General features: G+C 37.2%; 1 protein-coding gene, 1 non-coding gene and 1 pseudogene across 2 annotated transcripts; all 3 read right to left on the reverse strand.

Moving 5' to 3' along the window:
- Nucleotides 1-2,439: 2,439 nt before the first annotated feature.
- On the reverse strand, nt 2,440-3,140 carry LOC126951485 (60S ribosomal protein L32-like). Its single transcript, XM_050785633.1, has one exon. The coding sequence runs from the start codon at nt 2,912-2,914 to the stop codon at nt 2,507-2,509; it is 408 nt and encodes a 135-aa protein (XP_050641590.1). The 5' UTR covers nt 2,915-3,140; the 3' UTR covers nt 2,440-2,506.
- Nucleotides 3,002-3,140, reverse strand: LOC126951840 (small nucleolar RNA SNORA7). Its single transcript, XR_007724687.1, has one exon. It is a non-coding gene; the product is annotated as a small nucleolar RNA SNORA7 (small nucleolar RNA).
- A 12,696-nt stretch (nt 3,141-15,836) lies between these two features.
- On the reverse strand, nt 15,837-15,986 carry LOC126951896 (uncharacterized; annotated as a pseudogene).
- Between the last annotated feature and the right edge of the window lie 6,059 nt (nt 15,987-22,045).

A 22,045-nucleotide genomic window follows, 5' to 3' on the forward strand; every position in this document is an offset into this window, starting at 1 on the left:
AGGTGAATTAGGCAATTGTCCCTTTTATTATTTGGTTGGTCAAAGTCTAAGTTCCACTTGGACAGTTATTTGTTAGGAAAGACCAAAATGGCATCTCCACATCATTCTTTTGCAGGCACTAATTCCATCTATTCTATAGGAAAATAGATGTGCATCTTAGAATAATTCGCAGTGGCAGTTAAAGGACCTACAAAAGTAAGAACCTACAAAAATAATCTAGGGTGTATTAAATACATCAGATATTTCGTCTAATTTGACTCCTTTTCTTTTGTTTCCTAGACAAGGTCTCCAGACTTGCCATAGGCTGAGTGCAGTGGTGTGATCATGGTTTACTTCAACCTCGACCTCCCCCGCTCAAGCAATCCTCCTGCCTCAGCCTCTGGCGTAGCTGGTAATACAGGCACACACCATCACACCCGGCCATAATTTGCCTCTTGCTGTAACTAAAAGGTCACAAAAACAAAGAATTCTAAAAAATATTCTGCTTAAGTAGTACATTTAGTATTTATCATGATGACAATGTTCTAAATTGCACCTGCCTCCACTAGCAGGATGCCAAGATTACTGCCAGACAGAGAATTCGGACTGCTGGTCCAGGAACATGGCTATGAAATGCACCAAGGACAGCAGAGTGTATTTTGGAGAAAGCCAGGTAGCTTTTGTTGGGGCTTATTCCAGGTGATAGGGAAAAAATGATTAGAAAAATCTCATTTCTTTATTCATTTCTACTCTGAGAGCTTTCTACTTCTAGAAACATGGTCTCAGTTTTCTGTGTTTTTATGTTTTTTTAGAACTGATGAAATTTCACAATTAATTTATATTCATCCAACTGTTTAATAATTATACCTTGAATTTGTCTTATAATTAGTATTTTCTTGTTATTTCCAACAAGAGATAGTGTGCAGGAAAAGGGACTAGATCAGGTTCAGAGAGCGAGGGGTGTTCAGTCAAGCAGGCAGAACACAGGACACTGAGCAGGGTGAGTAAGAGACAGTCAGAGTCCCCACACCCACAGAGGAGGGTCCAAAGGACAGCTTTTCATGATCCAGGAAGGAAATCTCCTTCAATAACATCTCTCCTTCAAGAAGCTGAGGGTGTCTCTGGGATTCAAGGCAGGGATTCCAGGCTTAGACTGAGGGAAGGAAGGGAGGCAAAAGGAAGGAAGCCTCGCATCCTCATGTGAGGAAGTCAGCTTGTAGAAATGAAGCTCAAAATGATCCCTACAGCACAAGCAGTCTAGGGCAAGTGGACTCCTGCTGGGTTGGGGTCAGGATAAGAGAAGAAAGTCTGAATCAGGCCTGAGACTCGGGAGCCCTGCACCGGGTGTGCGTCTCTACAACCATCCCAGAGTCGGCCCAGGTACTAGGTCTTCTGGCTCAGATAAAGATCACACATGACTCGCCTGAAAACTTGAGGCAGAGGTGTGCCATTGTCACAAAAGGCGCTGTCAGGGTGGAGGCTCAGGGAATGATAGAGGAGTTCTTCATTCACCGTGGATAAATTTTTCCTAGGTCAGACAGCTACAGAGCCAACTTAATATTTTGATTGAAAATCTAGATTATTTGGGGGCTGTTTTGGAAACTGGGGAGATTTGTGTATCCAGGCGTGGTAGCAGGAAGCGAAGAGGCTTCTTTGTAACCCTACCGACCCTTCCTCTCACTTGTCCCCAAAGCACAGGGTGAGAAACAAGAACATCGGTACAATGCGTTCAGGAACCTTTTCAATGTTTTATGTGTATTGCACCAAAATATTTTTTCACACATACAAAGACCGGGGGTCAGGGGCTTTTCCGGCTGGTTAGAAAAAAGGATGCAAGGTTTTCCAGTCCCTGGGTGGGTCTCAGTTCTCTTAGTGGCTCTGCCTCCCATTCACACCTCTGCTAGAAGGATCTGAGAGGCTCTGACAAGATTGTGATCTGAGGACACTTTGCCACCTCAGCGCCAAGACTGACATGGGGATATGGCCTACTCAGTGAACGTGCTTTACCCAGGGTATCCAGGGCACATAATGATACTGACAATTCTGTTTACATCCTTCTCCACTGCTTCCAGTATCATTCAAGGTGTAATCACTTGGAAAAGGGTGATTAGAATGAATTCTAGTTTAGTTAGTGTAGGTTATTATGCACCTAATTTGGCTAAACTTAGCTTCGTATATCAAACATAGGATATATGTCTCTAGAGATGAGTCTGTGGAGACATCCATAGGCACCAGTATATATTACTTCAAGTTTTACCTCTTTTCTTGTGCATTACTGCCTTTGTGGTTCTCCCTTGATTAGGTTTATTTGCAAGTATCTTAGAAAATGTCAACTCCAATTCTGCAACCTACTGAGCCCTCTTTATTGAAAACTTCAAAGTTCCCAGTCCAGTCCTAGGTCTAGATCTTACTTCATATGTTGTTTTTATCTTCTCTTGGGTCCTTTCAAGGGTGATTTTTTTTTTTTTTTTTTTTTTTTTTTGCAGTTTTTACATTTATTTAAACAGAAAACGTGCACATGAGCTGTCTACTCATTTTCTTCACTGCGCAGCCTGGCGTTGGGGTTGGTGACTCTGATGGCCAGCTGGGCAGCTCTTTCCATGATGGCTTTGCGGTTCTTGGAAGAAACATTGTGAGCAATCTCGGCACAGTAAGATTTGTTGCACATCAGCAGCACTTCCAACTCCTTTACGTTGTGGACCAGGAACTTCCGGAAGCCACTGGGCAGCATGTGCTTTGTTTTTTTGTTGCTCCCATAACCAATGTTGGGCATCAAGATCTGGCCCTTGAATCTTCTACGAACCCTGTTGTCAATGCCTCTGGGTTTCCGCCAGTTACGCTTAATTTTGACATATCGGTCTGACTGGTACCGGATGAACTTCTTGGTTCTTTTTTTGACGATCTTGGGCTTCACAAGGGGTCTGAGGGCGGCCATGATGCCTTCTGGGAAAGAAGCAGCCCCAGGTGCGGAAGAATCCTGGAAGGCGGCTTGGAAGGAGGTTTTCCCACCCAGGGGATTGAACACTGTCGCAGAGTGTCTTCCAATCGCCAGCTACGGAGCAAGCTGGGAATGGAATGGGTGCCTCTGCCAGGCTTGCTTTCCCTCCCTTTCCGAAGCTGGCAGAATACTAGGCACTCTCCAGACGCGATCCCAGGAGGTCAGGGTGATTTTTTTAAAACTTCATTTTATCAGGGATATAAGTGCAGATAAAGGAGAAACAGATGAGCATTTAATTTTTTTTTTCAGTGCAGTGATTATGGAGTCAGGATAGTATTTCTACTCTGTATACTAAACTCTATAGGATCTCATTTATTCATAGTTCAAAGGCTTTCCTAGGGAAACCAGTATGCTAACTTCAGGCAGAAAATAAAACCTGGGATATATGGAGAGTGTCTACTTTGACACATTCAGGGCTAACCCTCTCCTGCTGGTGCAATTCAATGTGAGTTTAATCATTTGCAGTCACTTAACAGCAAAGAGATCTTTCTAGAGTCTAGGTGTGCTGATTATCAAACTGGGGAAAATTGATGGCCATTTGTTATGGCTAATAACACAGGTGCCGGTCAACTTTACAAAAATGTAGAAAAATATTTGCCATGAAAATTATCTTAACCGTTGTGGGAAAATGCCCATCCCATTTCAATTCATACCTGAATACATATAGGGACTGCAATTTTCAGACCTGCGGTGAGTTCTGACCAATGGAATTCGAGTGGGATGATAGGTGCTGCCTTTGAAGCCACCCTATCAACTGTCTCATCTCCTCCCGTCTCAGCTCTTTCTCCTTCTGCATCCTGATGCAGGACCCCTCACAACCTCACAAACCTTATGTGGAAAGTAGTGGAACCCCCAGATGTTATGGATATCCTTTAACGGAGAACTTTACACTACTTTGAAATGATGGTTTTATACTTTTCATAAGAAAGAAATAAACTTCAATTGTACTAAGCCACTGTGTTTTGGGCTTTGTTGGTTAAATGGTGAGCAACATCCTAATGAATGCACTGGAACACCACTTCTCCGCCATGGGAGCAATGGAACTTAGAATTGCAGAGTGAACAAGGTGGATGACAAGGAAAATAATGGGAGCAGGCATTTTATATATACAATTATGGAAAGCACAGCAGAGTCTTCTTTCTTTTAATGTAGCTATTATGCTCCTTGGATCTTCCAGTTAGAAATGTACTCTAGAAGATACTCAGAAGTGATCTTCGAGGTAGATTGACTGTAGGTGGGTAAGGTCTGTGACTACTGTGTTCACTCAGCATGCTGGGGCTCTGAGGCAGAATTAAATAAAAATAATCACCATCACTCCTAGATGGCATCTCTAATGTGCCTAAATTTAGGATAAATGGCTAACTGTAGATACACACACACATACACACACAAGCACACTTACGTACTACGTAAGTTATATAATACAAGATATTTCACTAACCAGAAAATAAGCAAAAGAAGCCAAAATATGACTCCTTCCTGATGGTTCATGGGATGGCTTTATGGTTATGACCCAGATTGGATAACCTGTTGTCAGCAATCAGAGTGTGGTATTAATTAGAAATAGTAAGCTGAGGGATTACTAGCCCCCGGGCAAGGAGCAGAATCTATAGTATTTAAACAACAATATGTGAGTAGTGTAAGTATTAGCTAAAAAAACATTTGTTTTTAGAAAAAGGAAATTAAGAATCGCCTGCCTGTGTTATAATTTTAATGTCGCGATTCTTTTTGTCCAGCTGATGCCGTGTCTGCTGATGCGGCAGCACCTTGACTGGGCTGTTACGATGACTCATTCTTTCCTCAGCAGTTTCAAAGTGGCTAATGAAATTCGGGCAGCCTCCCCTCAGAGTTTCTTGGTCCACCGGTTCTTCTAGTTTTTGTTGTTTTGTTTTATTTTGCTTTGCTTTTACATTTCCTTACGTTTATTACGGATGAGTAACAAGATCTTCAAGGACGGAGTGGGAAAAATAAAATTTATTGTTTTCCTAATGTTCAAGGATTTTAAATAAATTGTTTTGGGAACTGTAGGATGGGAATTTTAATAACCCTATTGTCATTGTTATAATGCTAAAGAAAATCTAAACTTGTACCACAGATAAATATTTAGCACTTTCTAATACATTATTACTGTATCATCATAGATTGATTTCTAGTGTATGTAGAATGTAATTCTGTTTAGGTGTGGAACAAATTGTGTCAGAAATCACTTCCTCCATAACGGTATAAATAATTGTGAGAGAAATTGATTTATAAGAAAGAAGTGTGATCCTAGAATCTAAATATATTAGTGCAAGAATTTACAGGTATTCTAAAACAGTTTCTTCATAGGTGAAATCTCAAATCTGGTTTCAGATTCCTCAACAATGCTTCTTGATCTTATCTATCCAAAAATACATCATTAGTTACCAACACTTCTTTTCCATTCCAGTCCATTATTCTCATGGAGCATTTCAGGAATATTTTCAAATTTTAATTTAATTTGATTTTCTTCTACCAAACATAAAATATCCTTATTACTATCTCAATCAATTAATCTTCCTAGCCCCTTCTTATCTCTATTTATTCTTATAAAATATGTATAGCTGCAATCACACAAATAAAACAACAAAAAATGAGGACATTTATTTTAGCAAAATTTACATGTAAATATTGTGAACATAAAATGTGATTTAGACAGAAAAAGATCACCCAATTTTTTATTTGATCCTATTGGCATTATGGATTAGGATTTATAGTGAAATTTACACTGAACGAAAACAATTTGAGTTCTGAAAATGTCACATAAAAAAATAGTAACCTATTCATTGAACCTGAATAGTAGGTACTATTGTATATGTATATGTATATAAGCCTGTATGAATATTTGTAGCAACTTGGTTCATAATTACTAAAAAATTAGATATCCTTCTTACCTTTTTTAATAACTGTAGGATATGTAGTTATATTTTCTTTTTCAATCCTGATATTGGTAATTTGTGTTTTCTCCTTTTTTTTTATCGTGTTCTGCCTCGCTAAAATTATTGGTTTAATTAATTTTTAAGAAAATAGCTTTTAGCTTTGTTTTTCTTTTTATGTTTAACAGCTTTATTGAGATATAATTCATATACCATAAAACTCAGCCATTGTAAGTCTACCACTTGTCTTAGTTCACTTGGACTGCTATAACAACAGTTCCAGAAACTGGCTGATTTTTAAAGAACATAAATTTATTTTCACAGTTCTAGAAGCTGGGAAGTTCAAGACAGAATGAATTAACAGCCTGTCATATACTCATACAATGGAATACTTAGTATTCAAAAAGAAAAAGAAAAATACTATCAATTTACACAACAATTTGAATGAATTTTAAGTGCATTTTGTTAGGTGAAAGAATCTAAACCCAGAAGGCTACATATGACATGATTTTGTTTGTATGACAATAAGAAAAAAGTCAAAATGATAGAGGCAGAATATAGTTCACTGGTTAGTGAGAATAAAGGGATTAATTCTAAAGAAAATGTTTATAGTAAAAACACTGTTCTGTATGATATAATGGTGTTTGATAAAAACTATATTTGTTTGTCAAAATCCATAGAAATGTACATTACAAAGAGTAAATTTTACTGTGTACAAATTTTTAAAAAGCAGGATGTCAGTGGATCCAAGAATAAAATATACTCTGCAAGAAATTAGCCTGAATGCATTAAATTTGTCATTTAAGGGGGAGTAGAGAAGGGAAGTGACCTAAGTTCCTTTGGAAAACAGTATCTTGAGTGAACATCAGGAAGCTTTAAAATAAGAGAAACTGTACAAAACATTGTACTATAGTTGGCAAACTTTCTTCTTACAGGGATATATGTTGCCAATTCTGAAACTATTTTACACATATACTAGAGTTGAAGAAATAAGGAAATAAGTCTTAAATAACAGGGGCTAGGATTCTCACTTTCAGAAAAAGAAGTTACTAATAAACATCATGGACAAATAAAATCAATCCTATGGTGCTGAATTAACTTTGGAAGTTCAGTGTAAGCTCATTTATCTTAATGTATATTTAGAGAATACATAAATAAATACCAGTATAAATGTATACCTGGGTTACTACACATACCTATATCTCTTAGCTCTGTTTGCCAAGAGTGCCTAGAAGCAGTGAGCCCCCAGCAGCAATGAACACACCCAGTGCCTGGATTTTGGTTTCTAAATGCCACCCTCCAATGAAAAGAAACAGGAATTTTGGAAGAAGAGCTGATGTTAGGGTTGGGATGATAAATACACAATGAGCTTGTAGTATCTTTTTATGTCAGAAAGCAAGATGTGCTTTGTTGCCACTGAAGAAAGAAAGAAAAAAGATAGAAGTGTATCTAAAGGACATGGAAGATAACCTAAAAAATCCCTCAATGTACAAATCTAGAATTTGAATTTGAATAATAATAATACTGGGATTGTTGTAGAGATCTCAAAGAATGAAATAAATATCCACAAGTTCATATTGCTGTAAATAAATGATTAAATGAAGATATTGGCAAAAGACACTATTCTTTACAGGAAACTTCAAATAACATATGAAAATAACTTCCTTCCAAACACCATGAGGTGTAGTTTAATTCCTCTTTCCTGGAGTGTGAGTTTGACTTAGTGATTCTCTTTTCAAGGACAGGGTCTGGAAAGTTAGAATAGTAACTTTATGCCAGACAACACCTTAATCAAGTGACCATGGTGAATGCTGTGTGATAAGTCATGCTGTATTGGTGTCACATATTCTCACATTTTATGTGATAGGGACACTTCATCTCTATGATACTCTTAAAAACAACCTATAGCTTCAATCTAGCCATGATAAAACTTCAGAGACTCAAACTGAGGGACATTCTACAAAATGCCTGAACCATACTCTTTAAAATTCTCAAGGTTATGTGAACAGGAAGATTGAGAAATTTTCACAGTCTGGGAACTAAGGAACATGATGACTGAATTCAATGCAGTCTCTTAAGTCAGATCCTGGAGAAATAAAAGGATATTAATCGAGAAGCTGATAAAATCCAAAGATGCTGTTTAGGTATTAGTATTATGCCAATGATAATTTTGAAATTTTGCATTAATTTAATAATTTTGGATTACGGTTGTATAAAATGTTAACATTAGGGGAAACTGAGGGAAGGTCCCTGGGAACTCTTCATACTATCTTTGCAATTCTTCAGTGAATCTAGCATTATTCAAATATTTTTTTAAAGTTTTAAATTTCTTATATATATCAAGTTCTTATGTATCAAGTACAGCATGTTTATAATTTGAGAAACTTTAAATATATGTCATGGAAATGACTTGAGATGATTATCACCCTGCATGTTCAGGGCTTCAAGTTGAGTTTAGTTTATGCATTAAGTCCTCTAAAGAAAGCAACTATAAATATTAATCAAAACTCTTCTCTGACCTATATCATAATTTAATATAACATTCTACATTTAGAAGGGAACTTAAATGCAATCCATTTTCAAATTCCTTGTACAATATTGTAAAGATCTCTTTCAATGCTTGCAGACACAGTCATGTGTCATTATCAGACACTCGGTTCAGAAAATCTTTTTATTGAGCCAACACAAATATCAATTTCTTTTTTATCCACTATGTCACTCTAAGCTTCTTATTTTGACAGAAAATAAATCTAATTAAACAGCTGTAGCACTTGTATGTGCACATTGCAAGGGTGAGTAATCTTAAGCCTTCTTGTTTGTTTGTTTCAAGAACGCTTGTCACTTTTTAAACTGCATTTAAAAGTCTTTATGTATTCCTCATAGTATCTTACAATCGGAACGAAACGTATGATCTCCATTGTCGTTTGATTGATCAAGATTTAAGAGGAACCAGAGATCTCTTATCTACATATTTTCGTTCTGTACCATAACCTAAATTACCATAAGATCGTCACACTATTGAAAAATATTGATGTTGTATCCTCAAATTACTTTCACCTATATTTCCTATAAGTATTTTGATCCCACACTTTTGAATTAGTTTTTTTAGAATGAATAAAGCTTTTTAGTTATTGTCATTATATGATTCATCTTATTGTTTTGCCTTTCAAAATTACTTTGAATAATTATATTCCATTTGTTTCATAATCTTAAAGATAGAATGTTATGAATGCCCTTAGCTGAATCATAGACAATAATAACTATGGATGGAGGACAGAATTACAAAAAACAACTTGTGCAATTCTCCTCCATGTTAAAGTCTACTGTCTTAGAGTTTACTAAGAATGAACCAGTCTAACAATGTATGTAGCATACATTCTTCCATTTTGTTCATTAATTTAAGAGAAATAGTATTCAATCCTTTGGTGAAACTCGGTATGCCTACCAAATGTGTATCTGTCTAGTACTGATTACAAGATTATAAAAATTTAAGTTAAATGTACTTTGTTTTAGAGAATAGATGTTTGTCCCTAGTGATGGAAAATGTTTGTGTGTGTGTGAATATATTTTAATAACCCATGCTAGATATTGGACATGATTACATCAAAGTGAATGGTATGGACTTATAGAATCTATGCAATCTACTTTCTAACTTTCCTAAGATATAATAACTAATTTTGTCATTTTTTACACTAAAACTCTCTTTCACATAATCTATTATTTTTCAAGATCATTGACATTGTTTTAGAAATACATTTTTGTGTCATTATTTTCTTATAAACTTTATAAAACACACTGAAGAATCTTAAATTATTTTTCGAATGAACATATATGCATCTTAAAGACAATAAGATTCATAAATATTGATGTATAGAAATTAGATTATATGGATATGTCTGTTATATTCAATTATTATATTGGTTATATACAGATTATTGTTATGATCTGAGTTGTCTCGCCAAAGTTTATATGTTGAAGACGTAAACCCTAGTACATCTCAATGAAACTGTATTTGGACATAAGATGTTTAAAGACATAAGTAATTTAAAATGGGTCATTAAATGGGGTTAAAATGGGGCCCTAATCCAATATGACTTTTAACAAGAGAAGGTTAGGACGTAGACACACACAGAGGGAAGATCGTATGAAGATACAGAAAGATGATTCCCATATTCAAGCAACGGACAGAGGCCTCTGCTTGAAAAATAACCATCATCATCTCAGAGTTCTAGTCTCCAGAATTGTGAGAAAACCAATTTCTTTTGTTAAAGCCACACAATCTGTTGTTTGGGCATAACTTTGTTATGGGCAGCCCTAGTAAACTCATATATATACATATATATACACACACACACATATATATGTATATATGTGAGTATATATATGTGTGTGTGTGTGTATATATATATAACTAAAGATTATTTAGTTCTCATTTTACAAAGATGGTGATTTTTTTTCAACTTTTATTTTAGGTTTGGGGTACATGTGCAGGTCTGTTACATGGGCATATTGCGTCTCACTGAGGTTTGGTGTACAAATGATCCTGTCACCCAGGTAGTGAGGATAGTAATTGATAGGCAATTTTTCAACGATTCCCTCCCAGATGTGAGTGTCTCCCAGTGTCTATCATTCCCATGTTGATGCCCATGAGTACTCAATGTTTAGCTCCCACTTACATTTGAGAACATGCAGTATTCGGTTTTCCGTTCCTGCTTAAATTCACTTGGGATAATACCCTCCAGCTGCATCCATGTTGTGCAAAGACATGATCTTGTTCTTTTTTATGGCTGCATAATATTTAATGTTGTATATGTACTACACTTTCTGTATCCAGTCCACTGTTAATGGGCATCTAGGTTTATTTTGTGTCTTTACTACTGTGAATGTCTTTACTACTATGATGAACATATGCACACGGATGTCTTTTTGGTAGAACGATCTGTTTTCCTTTGGGTGTATACCCAGTAATGGGATTGCTGGGTTGAATGGTAATTCTGTTTTAAGTTCTTTGAGAAATCTCCAAACTACTTTCCACAGTGGTTGAACTGATTTACATTCCCACCAACAGTGTGTAAGTATTCCCTTTTCTCCACAGCCTCATCAGCACCTGCTGATTTTTGACTTTTTAGTAATAGCCATTCTGACTGGTGTGAGATGGTATCTCGTTGTGCTTTTGATTTCAAAGAAGGCAAAAGTTTTGCTGAGAATTACCATGCATATGTTGCATATACATTTTAGTAAAATAGCAAGCACATATACATACATAATAGCCTATGGAGGCTGCTCAGACAATGTATAATAAAAATTTCCAGTTTTGCTTCAATAAGGGTGAGATCACGAACCACAGTGATATCAGGAAAGAGCCCCTGCACTGCGTCTGGCTGGGTCAGCACTCCTGCCCTGACCGTTCTCAGTTTGCACCAGTGGCTCCCTGCTGGAGGTCCCCATTACTAATCAGAGGCATGAGCATTTGAAAGCACTTTCTCAATGAAGCTTTTAACAATGGATTTTTTTAATTGGTTTTGTTTCCAATATATTTTGCAAAATGCAGGCTATATACTGTTTCCTCATTTTACGTGATGAGAGTAAGAGAATGATTTTGTTTTCTCTAACCTCTGTATTTTGATTTTGTATTTAACTCTTCCTCAAGTTCCCAGCTTCATTCTCTGTCTTTATCAATGTTTTAATGCTACAGTGGTGCAACGATTATTTAATACCACTTTTGCGGAATAGTTTTGTGTTTGAAGTCATCAGTATAAAGACATATCATTGTGACATCAGTGGTGTCAAAGATTCCTAAGAACTTGACTACCCAACCTTGTGACAACTTTTTGACTACTTTTGCTTTTCAAATATTGCCTAATACCCATAAACATTTTGTTATTTTCTTTATGTCAAAGGTGGACATAAAATAACAAGCATGCCTGCTGTTTTCATTTACATATTCTTTTCCTTGTAGATGAAAAGAGATGGTTGATTCCTCAGACTAGCATAAGACTCTCTTCTGATCATCGGCAAATACTAAGCCCCAACTTTTTATTACCCTGAGTCACCTTTGAATAGTATCTTGGCTATAATCAAGAACTAGATGCTATTTCAATCTAAAGCTAAAGTAAAAAACACTTATTTAAAAATCTATACATGATGCACTGTGGAGTGCATAATTGTTTAAAGCAGCATAGTGAAAAAGAGTTCTTTCGTCTGCTAACGGGTAAAAAATGGGTTGGTGAAGGTTGCTCTAGCATCCCTGGAAATGTGTAGTTCTCAATGCCAGAAACAATGCATTAACTTTTAATGTAAACTATTTTGGAGTTCTTTGAGAATCTAAGAATTGCTGTATGCAGTTAGAGTATATGTATGGCAGTTCTTGGAGTTCTCAAAGAGTGTGTGTGTGTGCATGTGTGTGTGTAGAGCAGTTCTTTGAGAGCTCAAATATATATATAGAATATATATATAAAAAACAGTTGGAGTATATGTATACACACATAGAATATATATATTCTATGTACAGAGAATTACTTATGATGTAAGCATAAGTACATATATAATTATATGTATATAATTTATAGGCATATATACATATAATTACATATTCTATAAAGTTATATATTATATTATGTAAAAGTTTCATTAGAATCATTACTATAACTTACCTGAACACATATGACATGTGTGACTGAAAATGGTTCACCTCCATGGCAAATGTGGCACACATGATGGACAGGGGGAGAATAGAACTCCACTGTCCCTCACCTGTGATCTATCCTGCCTCTTTGTAATCTTGACATTAACCTTACTTGCTAAATTGGGGGGAAAAATGGCACTTCAGGTTATCCTCTCTTTAGGAGTTTTCCACCCAAAAAGGAGGCTTCAAATATCAATTGGCTGACATACTCTAATGGCTGCTATTTCCTAGGCAGATACCGCTGAATTTTACAAAATTACCCTGACTCTACATCTGAGTCTCCTATCCATAATGATTTTTAAGCCATTGATTTTGAGCTATCCATTTTGATTTTGATGGAAGTGAGCTCAACTTGAAAGGGATGTTGACAAGCAATAGAATAGGAGAGCGCTTTTATCCACATATACTAAATAAATCACTGGAATTGAACTTGAGCTGAACTCTAACGAATGTTCATCTGATTCTCAAAGGAACTATGTTGAATCATGATGCCACAGAATAGTAACTTCTACAAGAATCTCAGTTCTCTGGCGTCGGTGTGTTGTCCTGCAGCTTTAGGCATCTGCAGAGGTAAGCTTCGGAAGGAGGACTAGTGCAGAACCACGGACCCGTTTCACCCACTACATGAAGCCATCCCATTGAGAATAACATTCCCAAAAGAAACGCTCGTGGATGTGTCTGAGCCAGGCACTGGAATGATGTTTTGAATAATTATGATAATGCTATTTTTTTTTCTAAAAGAGTTGTTTCTAAGCTTTTTTTGTATTTAAGTTAGTAAACATAAAATTTATATCTGCATTTTCTATTAGATATTAAATTCATTGGTGGCAGTAACCATATTATTTCAAAGAAAAAGTACCCTCCCAGGCAAGGCTCTTGTGGCGGAGGAGTGGTTGGGCAAGGTAGTGGGGTTCTTCCTGTGAGCCACTGTTGCATGCTGAAATTCGTAGACGAAACTCAAATGTCTGTCAAGCATGCTCATAATTATATTTTAAGGTACAGTTCTGAGGTTTTCATATCACATTTTTAGGACCGCCTATTAATCTTTCTGCTTCATAATGCTACTGAAACAGTTTGTACCTTTTTTTTTTTTTCTTTTTTTTTTTTTTTAAATTGAGATGGAGCCTTGCTCTGTCGCCCAGGCTGGAGTGCAGTGGTGTGATCTCGGCTCACTGCAAGCTCCGCCTCCCAGGTTCATGCCATTCTCCTGCCTCTGCCTCCCAAGTAGCAGGGACTACAGGGGCCCACCACCGCACCCACCTATTTTTTTTATATATATTTTTGGGAGAGACAGTGTTTCACTGAGTTAGCGAGTTAGGTCTCAATCTCCTGACCTCGTGATCCGCCCACCTAGGCCTCCCAAAGTGCTGGAATTACAGGCGTGAGCCACTGAGCCTGGCCTGAAACAGTTTGTATCTTATAATTTTAGTTTGAATAGTTAGACTTTAAAAGTCTTTTCTTTTAATTCTGCAACAAAATACCCTTTGGCAATTGTGTAGAAAAACATAATCTAGTCAGGTGATAGCTGTATCAGTTTATAAATCTTAACAGAACACCCAGGAATACCATATTCAAAGAAGGGCCTCTGCATGTCTCCCTAGCATCACATTCTGTTTAAGTGAAGCAATGGACAAAACTTCCTTTCAACTCCCTTCTACATTAGCTCTGGCCACACTGGGCCATTTGTAAGAACTTTCTTTTCTCCCCACTGATTAGTGCCTATTATGGTTTTCTGGACAAGAGCAACTTTGTTTATACTACTCAAAATATTGCCTTCATACAAATCTCCACCCCTTTACCCAAGTCCCCTGGTAGCCCATGTGGCTTCACACAGAGGGTCGTCTCACCCTGCCCTGCTTTTCCCCACACCCACCCAGCTGCAAGAAACACATGGACTCACCCTCCACGCCCTGTCCAAGTTCAGGCAGCCGAGTCCTCAGGCTGTCCTGGTGCCTCCTCAGTGTGTTCTAAGAGCACAGCTACAAAGACCCATCAAACTCATCAACGTCAGGGCATTCAGGACAAAAAGCTAAAACCTGTGGCAGATTTTTTCATTCTGGGTATTATGGTCTTATAGAAAACTCAAGGTTAATGTTTGAAAATTTGTTTGAACTAAAACAAAAATAGAAAATTTAAAAAATAATTTTTAAATAGATATTCAGTTGTACTATTTCTTTCAGCTTTAAGGACCCAAGTATGGGCCCAGTGAAAGGTAATTAACGTAAGTTTGAGATGAGTTTTAGGGAAAAACGTCCCCCTGCATTTAGGGAACATGTGCACTGACTGGGTATTTGGTTATGCTGAGGAATTATTGTTATACTTTTCAGAATGATAATGATATAATAGTAATGTTCAGCAAAAATAATCTATCTTTTAGATATACATAATGTAATGCCTGCAGAAAAATAGAATTACATGCGCAGAGTTGTAGAGTTCACTGTAAAATAATCAAAGGATAGGAATAGGACCAGGATTTAGACAAAATCCAACAGCACAATATGTGGCTAAATTTTTCTAAATGTAAATAGATTTTTAAAATTTCAAAGTTTCTCTTAAATATGACCAGCCAAAGAGAGTATTAGAAGGAAAAATTACAGGCTTATTTCATGGATGAACTAAAACTTTTGTAATCTAATTAATTAAATACAAACTAATAGCAAACATTATTAATCAATGTGTAAAAAGCTTAATATGTCATCCATTATCTCTATTTTATGATTCTATGTTTCATCTGTTTCCAGGCATAAAACCCTCCCACCCCTTCTTCTATGTGATGATTTGACCTGAAGTTAATTTTCTAACTCTGCTCCCTGGTAAATTGATATAGTGGTATGTCAGATACGCAGCTAGGCCACATGACTCCTAGTGAATATCACTCTTGAGCGGTAGGTTGAACCTGGACAGGGAGAACCATGATGGCAGCTGTGTCCCTGGGCTTCCCTGAGGGCAGCGACTCTTGGAACTGGCTGATCCCTTCTGGGAACACTGGTAATTATACCTATGGACCTATAAGCCTGTGCACAGAGCTACCGGCACTTTGGGGAATGAGAGTTTTAGCCAACGTGACTCCCACATCTCTTTTCCCCATCTGAATCTCATTTTCTTGGCCCTAAACTATACTGCTCTGTGAACTGTGCAAGGTCTTCTCATAACAACTATGGCTTTTATTTCATTTGGCTTAAGAAAACAGAGTATGTTGGACTTATAAATTATATGTGTGCAACAACCAACGCCTACTTCACCATTATTTTATTTATTTATTTATTTATTTATTTTAGTGAATGGAGTTCCTCACTACCACAAATCATGCAGTCGAGTTTCCCACATTTGGGGACATCACAGGGGTCAGCACATCCAGAGTGCAATGGATAAGGCTTGCCTTGGGAAAACCATCTTCATGGCCATGGTATCTCCCCTGCCAGGTAAGTATGCTTCACCATTTTCTTAATTTAGCAAAAATATTGTTCTACCATGATGTTTATTCTTGAACTTTTTAGGTAAATTTAATGTAAATTTCACAAAATATCTTATATTGTGCCTTTGACTGAATGAATTTCCAAAATAGACCTTTTATTTCATAAATGGAATAAAAAATATTTGAACGAATTTTAAAATTAACTGAGCTTATTTTCTGTTTGAAGCAACTGATGACACTAATTTATACCTGGCAGTATTTAACTATTAGCAAAAGTTTTCTCTTATAACAGAATGAAGATAACACAGAAAGTGACAATGTCAAGTCAGACCCATAGGGCTCAGAGATTTTACTCAATAGCAAAATTTATTAATTCAAGGAAAAAGATCACTGTAAGGCACAGGTGAAGCTCTGTGACCCACTCAGGTACTCACTGTACTTCTTCACTGTGTGCCAGAAATAAGAGCCTCTCCGTGAGCTCTTGCCCTCAGCCTTTAACTGCTTGCCAATGGTCACCAGTTGCTGGTGGTGAGCTCCCTGCTGATGTACTGTTTCTTTGCTAAGCATAGGAGATGACTTCAGGGTCATGAAAAATCTTTGCAGAAGGGATGAGTGCATTTAAGGAAATTGTGACCAGCTACTGACATCCACAAGTCTGGTTGCTCAAGGTGCTATCTGAGACTGAACAAACACAGACTTTTCTTCTTGGTTCTCTGAAACTCCTCCAACTTACTCTCTAGCTGTACAAAATCTCTGTGCTGCTTCTTTCTGTTAAGGCAGATTTGTGAGATCTTGCCCCCTCCCACCATCTTCTTGCTTTGGCCAAATTGAATAAACATTTTTTTCCAAGCACCTATATGTCAGTGCGTTTGCATCAGCTGTACATTGGGTACAAAAGCTTGAACTTGGGGTTTTACAACACCTGGATAGATTCTCCTGAGGACGTTGATTTTACAAACAGCTACCCTCTTTCCTGCAGCTCTCAGGGCTTGCAGAAGCAGCCCATTCTTCCCTGGTGAAAGCTAGGACTGCCTTCAAACTGTAGGTCACAGCTGCAGAGGCCTCTACCCCACAAAGCATTAGGTGTCCTCCTGGAGAATGGCCCACTTCTTCCCAAAGCTGACAGGACCATAGCTAGAGGTAACACCCAGCATCAGCCGAGGCGGAGAATGACACACTTGAAATTGACTGTACATCAAAGGGGAAACTTACTGTTAGAGTGGACTTTAGAAGAGATGGCCACGATAGATTCATGTGGAAATGCTCCAGTTTCCTTGTGAAATGTTAGAAGAAAGGCTGACAATTGAGAAAAATGGGAATTCTGGAATGGACATATTGCATAAGACCAGAAAACTCACCTAAGTTTTGTGTTGTCTGGGAATGCCCAGAGGACACATTATTCACCAAGGTCATTCAGAATGCTTTGGAGAGGCAGGCACCAGAATCACTAACAAATTCGGTCATAACTGTCCTCTGCATGCCACAGCTGATAGTAAAAAAGGGAGTCACAGTTTTGGCCTCAAATATACATAAAGATACACTAAAGCATTAGAGGTTAGGTGCAGCTCTTAACTGCTGGAATCCAGAAAGCAGCAATTACCACAGTGACCAGCAGGTTCTCTGCTTCCTTTTTAATTATATATATATATATATATTTTTTTTCTGTTGAGTGTTTTGGATTCATTGCACACTGGATATTAGTACCTTATCAGATAAATAGTTTGCAAATATTTTCTCCCATTCAAATTATCTCCTCACTCTGTTAATTATTTCCTTTGCTGTGCAGAAGGATTTCGTTGAATATAGTACCGGCTGGGTGCAGTGGCTCACACCTGTAAGGTGTGAGCACTTTGGGAGGCTGAGATGGGTGAATCACCTGAATCAGAGTTCGAGACCAGCCTGACAAACAAGATAAAGCCCCATTTCTACCAAAAACACAAAAATTAGCTGGGCGTGGTGGCAAGCACCTGTAATCCCAGCTACTTGGGAGGCTGAGATGGGAAAATTGCTTGAAGCTTGAACCCAGGAGGGAGAGGTTGCAGTGAGCTGAGATCGTGCCATTGCACTCCATCATGCTGTGTGATGGAGCGAGACTCCATCTCAAAAAAAAAAAAAAAAACCAAATATATAATATATATAATATATAATATAAAATCCCATTTGTCTATTATAGATCAAGAAATTGTTTCTATACACAGAAACATGGAGAAATCTTAGCAAAAAAATAGTGCTGAATGAAAAAAGTTGGGAATAGATAAAGGTCAGTACTACTCATGTAAATTTGGAATGCACATAAAGAGCAGTACATGTTTTATTGGAAAGGCTGAAATGAAATAGTAACATCAAACACCTTAGGAGGTTTGCATGGTGAGGAAAGGGATGCAGCTGAGAGAACAGAGGAAAAGGGAAAATGCAAATTAAGGAAATGGAGAGAAGTTCTTCATAGATAAGTGATGGGTGCTGCCTCTTCAGAGTGAAAGAAGTGATCATTGATCCTGTGTTTTAAGACAGAAACAAAACACAATTTGACTAAGTGGTGCGGTGAGGAGCTACTCAAACTCATAAGCCAGCTTGAAATTCATAGTAAAATTCATGATGATATATCATTCCACATCTGCCCAATTAGGGGAAAGGAAATAGTCTGACATTATCAAGTGGTGGTGAATATGTGGTAAATTGGCACTCACATACTCTGTTTTTAGTAAACGTAAATTTTATTTACTGGGTACTTTTAATTTAATTTAATAAGAATTTTCATTTTGAAAACAGTTTAGAGTAGAACAATTTTCTAGTTTCACTAGTAAAATAAATATGTGTTTTCAATAAACATAGAAATATGCATAATCTTAGTCATTTTAACATTCATTTTTATTCTCAAAGTCTTCCCAATTGGAAGATACAGTATGTGGTCAATTTCACCTTGAGTTCTTAGGAAGGCATATGTGTTATTTGTCTCAGTTTTTTTTTTTTTTTCTTTTTCTTGGTGGTTATCAAGGAATTGAAGGCAAACTAGGAACATGTAGGAAAAGGTTGCAAAGGAGTTTGCAATTTACCTCGTGTATTAGTCAGGCTTCTTCAGGGATTGGCTCACCTCATGAAGGCTGAAAAATTCAGAGGTCTACAGTAGCAAGCTGGAGACCCGAGAAAGCTAGTGGTGTAGTTCCAGTCTGAGTCCAAAGTCCTGAGAAATAAAAAGAGCCAAAGGTGTAAGTTCCAGTCTGAGGGCAAGAGAAGACTGATGTCTCAGCTCAGCATTCAGGCAAGCAAAGTTCTCTGTTATCCTGGCTTTTGTTCTAGTCAAACCTTCAATTGATTGGATGAAGCCCACATACTTTAGCTGCTGTGCCAAATTTATCTACTGATTCAAATGTTAATTTCATCCAGAAACACCCTTTGAGAAACACCCTATGTTTGACTGTGGCACCCTGTGGACCAGTCAAGTTGCCACATAAAATTAACCATGACAATGTCAAGTATTTGAAAATGTGCATATTTTATGACACAGAAAGTCTACTACTAGATTTATAACCTAGAATAACTCTCCCATATGTGCACCAAACAATTCAACTCCTCATCAACAGAAGAACAGATAACTACATTGAGATATTAATATACAATGGAATACTGTAGGCAGTGGAAATTAATAAACGGATGACCTCAACCAGCATGGTTGAATCTCAAGTACTAAATACTGGGAGAGAAGTCACAATACAAGGCATACAGAGTGTTTCCAAATTAAAAAAATATATATCAAAACAGGTGAAATTTTCCACACAAAGAGAGAAAGGGAATAATAATATAAAGAGATTTATTAGCAAAGCCAGTTCAGGAACAAGATCACCATGGTGAGAAAGGGAGAAGGATGACAGGAGTCCGGACAAGCTTAGATCCATGCGTAGAGCAGAGGCATGAGATATTTCTCAGCCTGAGGATCAGCAACATGTTGTTCTTTTATTATTCTTTAAAATATGCATCTGTTTTATTAGCCCTTATGAGCCTGTGCTATGTTATATAAAACTTTTACAAAATGGAATTTGGAATACCTTGTTAGATTATTTGTGGGGCTTTTTAAGAATCAAAACTTGTTAAAATCTTCATGTAATACTGTTCTGCTTATCTTTAAGGAATTTTATATCTGAGTGTCACTACAAGCAGGCTATTTACTAATAAGAACAAAATTAAGGCTCAGTGTGGGCAGTGTCTGTTACTCATTTCTATGATGAAAATCCTCAGGTAACTCTGATCCTGGCCTCTAATCTGCTGGAGGAAAAAACTAGAATGGTGAGATCTTCAGTACTGCTTCCTCCAGTGCAAACACTATGCACTGAAATTATATTACTCTTCCCATTCTAACTACTTCAACATATGGTCACTTTCCACCTATATGATGTTAAAACATGAAATCTCACACAAGAGAGTGGGAATGGACCCTACATAACATTCTTCTAAAAGGCTAGAACAAGCTGCGGTCCACCAGTGACTAAATGGCAAAGGTGCTTTGTCAAAGAGAGAAAGAAGTCCTTTCACTTCGCCAATATTCTCAACTTCACATAAACTATATCTTCGCACAAGGACTTTCTTAGTTATTTTAAGGACCATTATTAGAGATTTATTAGGCATGATAGGAGTGGTATTGATTAAAATGGAAACACATGTTTAGAAATGCAGACTTTTTTTAAAACCAGAGGTCATTTGAAAGACATGGAATAATATGTTATAATACACAAAAATATATATGTAAAATCGTTATATTCTGTATATCCTATATTTCATTATACATTCTCTAGAATCTGTTGCAATAGAAATATATTTGGATAACTCTATAGAATATATCTTATAAAAGCCATTGTAGGAAGATAAACACATCTGAGGCCACAGGATACATTTTAGAAATTCTAAGTAAGTGTAAATATAAAAGTCTATTATGGGCTTAGCACCTGAACATTTTAGATCACGAGAAGGAACAACTGCATGTTTACTGGGCAATTCTAAATTATATCCACTGATGTTTTGGCCCTTTTCCCATTGAGAGGCAGGGTCTAGGTTACTGGACCAATAGAACAAAGAATTGACATTGACATTTTCCAGTCCTGGCCCTGAAGACCTGGCAGCTTCCACTTTCACTCTAGATACGCTTCTTTGACTCCCAGCCACCTTGCCAAGGGCAGCCCCGTGTGCCTGGGAAGAGACCAGATCAGGATTCAGAGCTGTGTCTCTCAAGTTCCACATGTACCTTTACTTCTTAGTCCTACTCTGTCTTTCTTCTGAGCTACAGTTCCTCTACTTGAATCAAAACTCAAAATGACTAAAATCGAACTCACTAACTTGTTTTATTCTTTCCCTTGTAGAATCTAACGTTGTGATCGACACCATCATCCAGCCCATCGTTCAAATCTGAAACTCTGGAGATGTTGTCAACTACTACTCATTCAATTTCACCATCCAATCAGTCACGGACTTTAACTTCCTCCACATGGCCCAAATCTCTCCTTTCCTCTCTCTTCCAGTTTTGTCTTTATTCTCATTGTTCTGTAATTATACATTTTTTTCTACTGATTTCTAGAGTGAAAAACTGCTGGATTCATTTCCATTGTTAACATTCTTCCATGTTTGTGTGTCTTTCAGGATAACAACCAAATCTTCTCAGAACAGGACTATCAAGCAGTATGATGTCAAAGGGATCTGAGATCAAAGCTTTGTTCTAGATAACAGACAAGATTAGATCTTGGCACTGTTAACACAAACGGAAGCTGATGAAAGAGAAATAATCTGAGGAAGGCATAAGATTGCAAAGAAGGGAAAACAATGCTAAAACGTTAAAGTATAAATGGCATTACTAATAAAGTCTATGAGGTGGTGGCCTAGCTCCAGATAGTCTTTTGTTTAGCAGAATACTTTGATGGACCAGTTTTTTAAGGGAAATTATATCGCAGAGCCTAATCAAAAGATGAATAAAGATATTACTTTCCAGAAGCCAAGTTTTGAATAGCTGGCCTTTGAGGGTGAGTTGTAAGCAGAGTAGAGAGGCTACACGGTGAGGTGAATGACAGGTGTGATCCTGGGAGGTGACTCAT

This window comes from Macaca thibetana, chromosome 3, assembly GCF_024542745.1.
Source record: "Macaca thibetana thibetana isolate TM-01 chromosome 3, ASM2454274v1, whole genome shotgun sequence".
NCBI lineage: Eukaryota > Metazoa > Chordata > Mammalia > Primates > Cercopithecidae > Macaca > Macaca thibetana.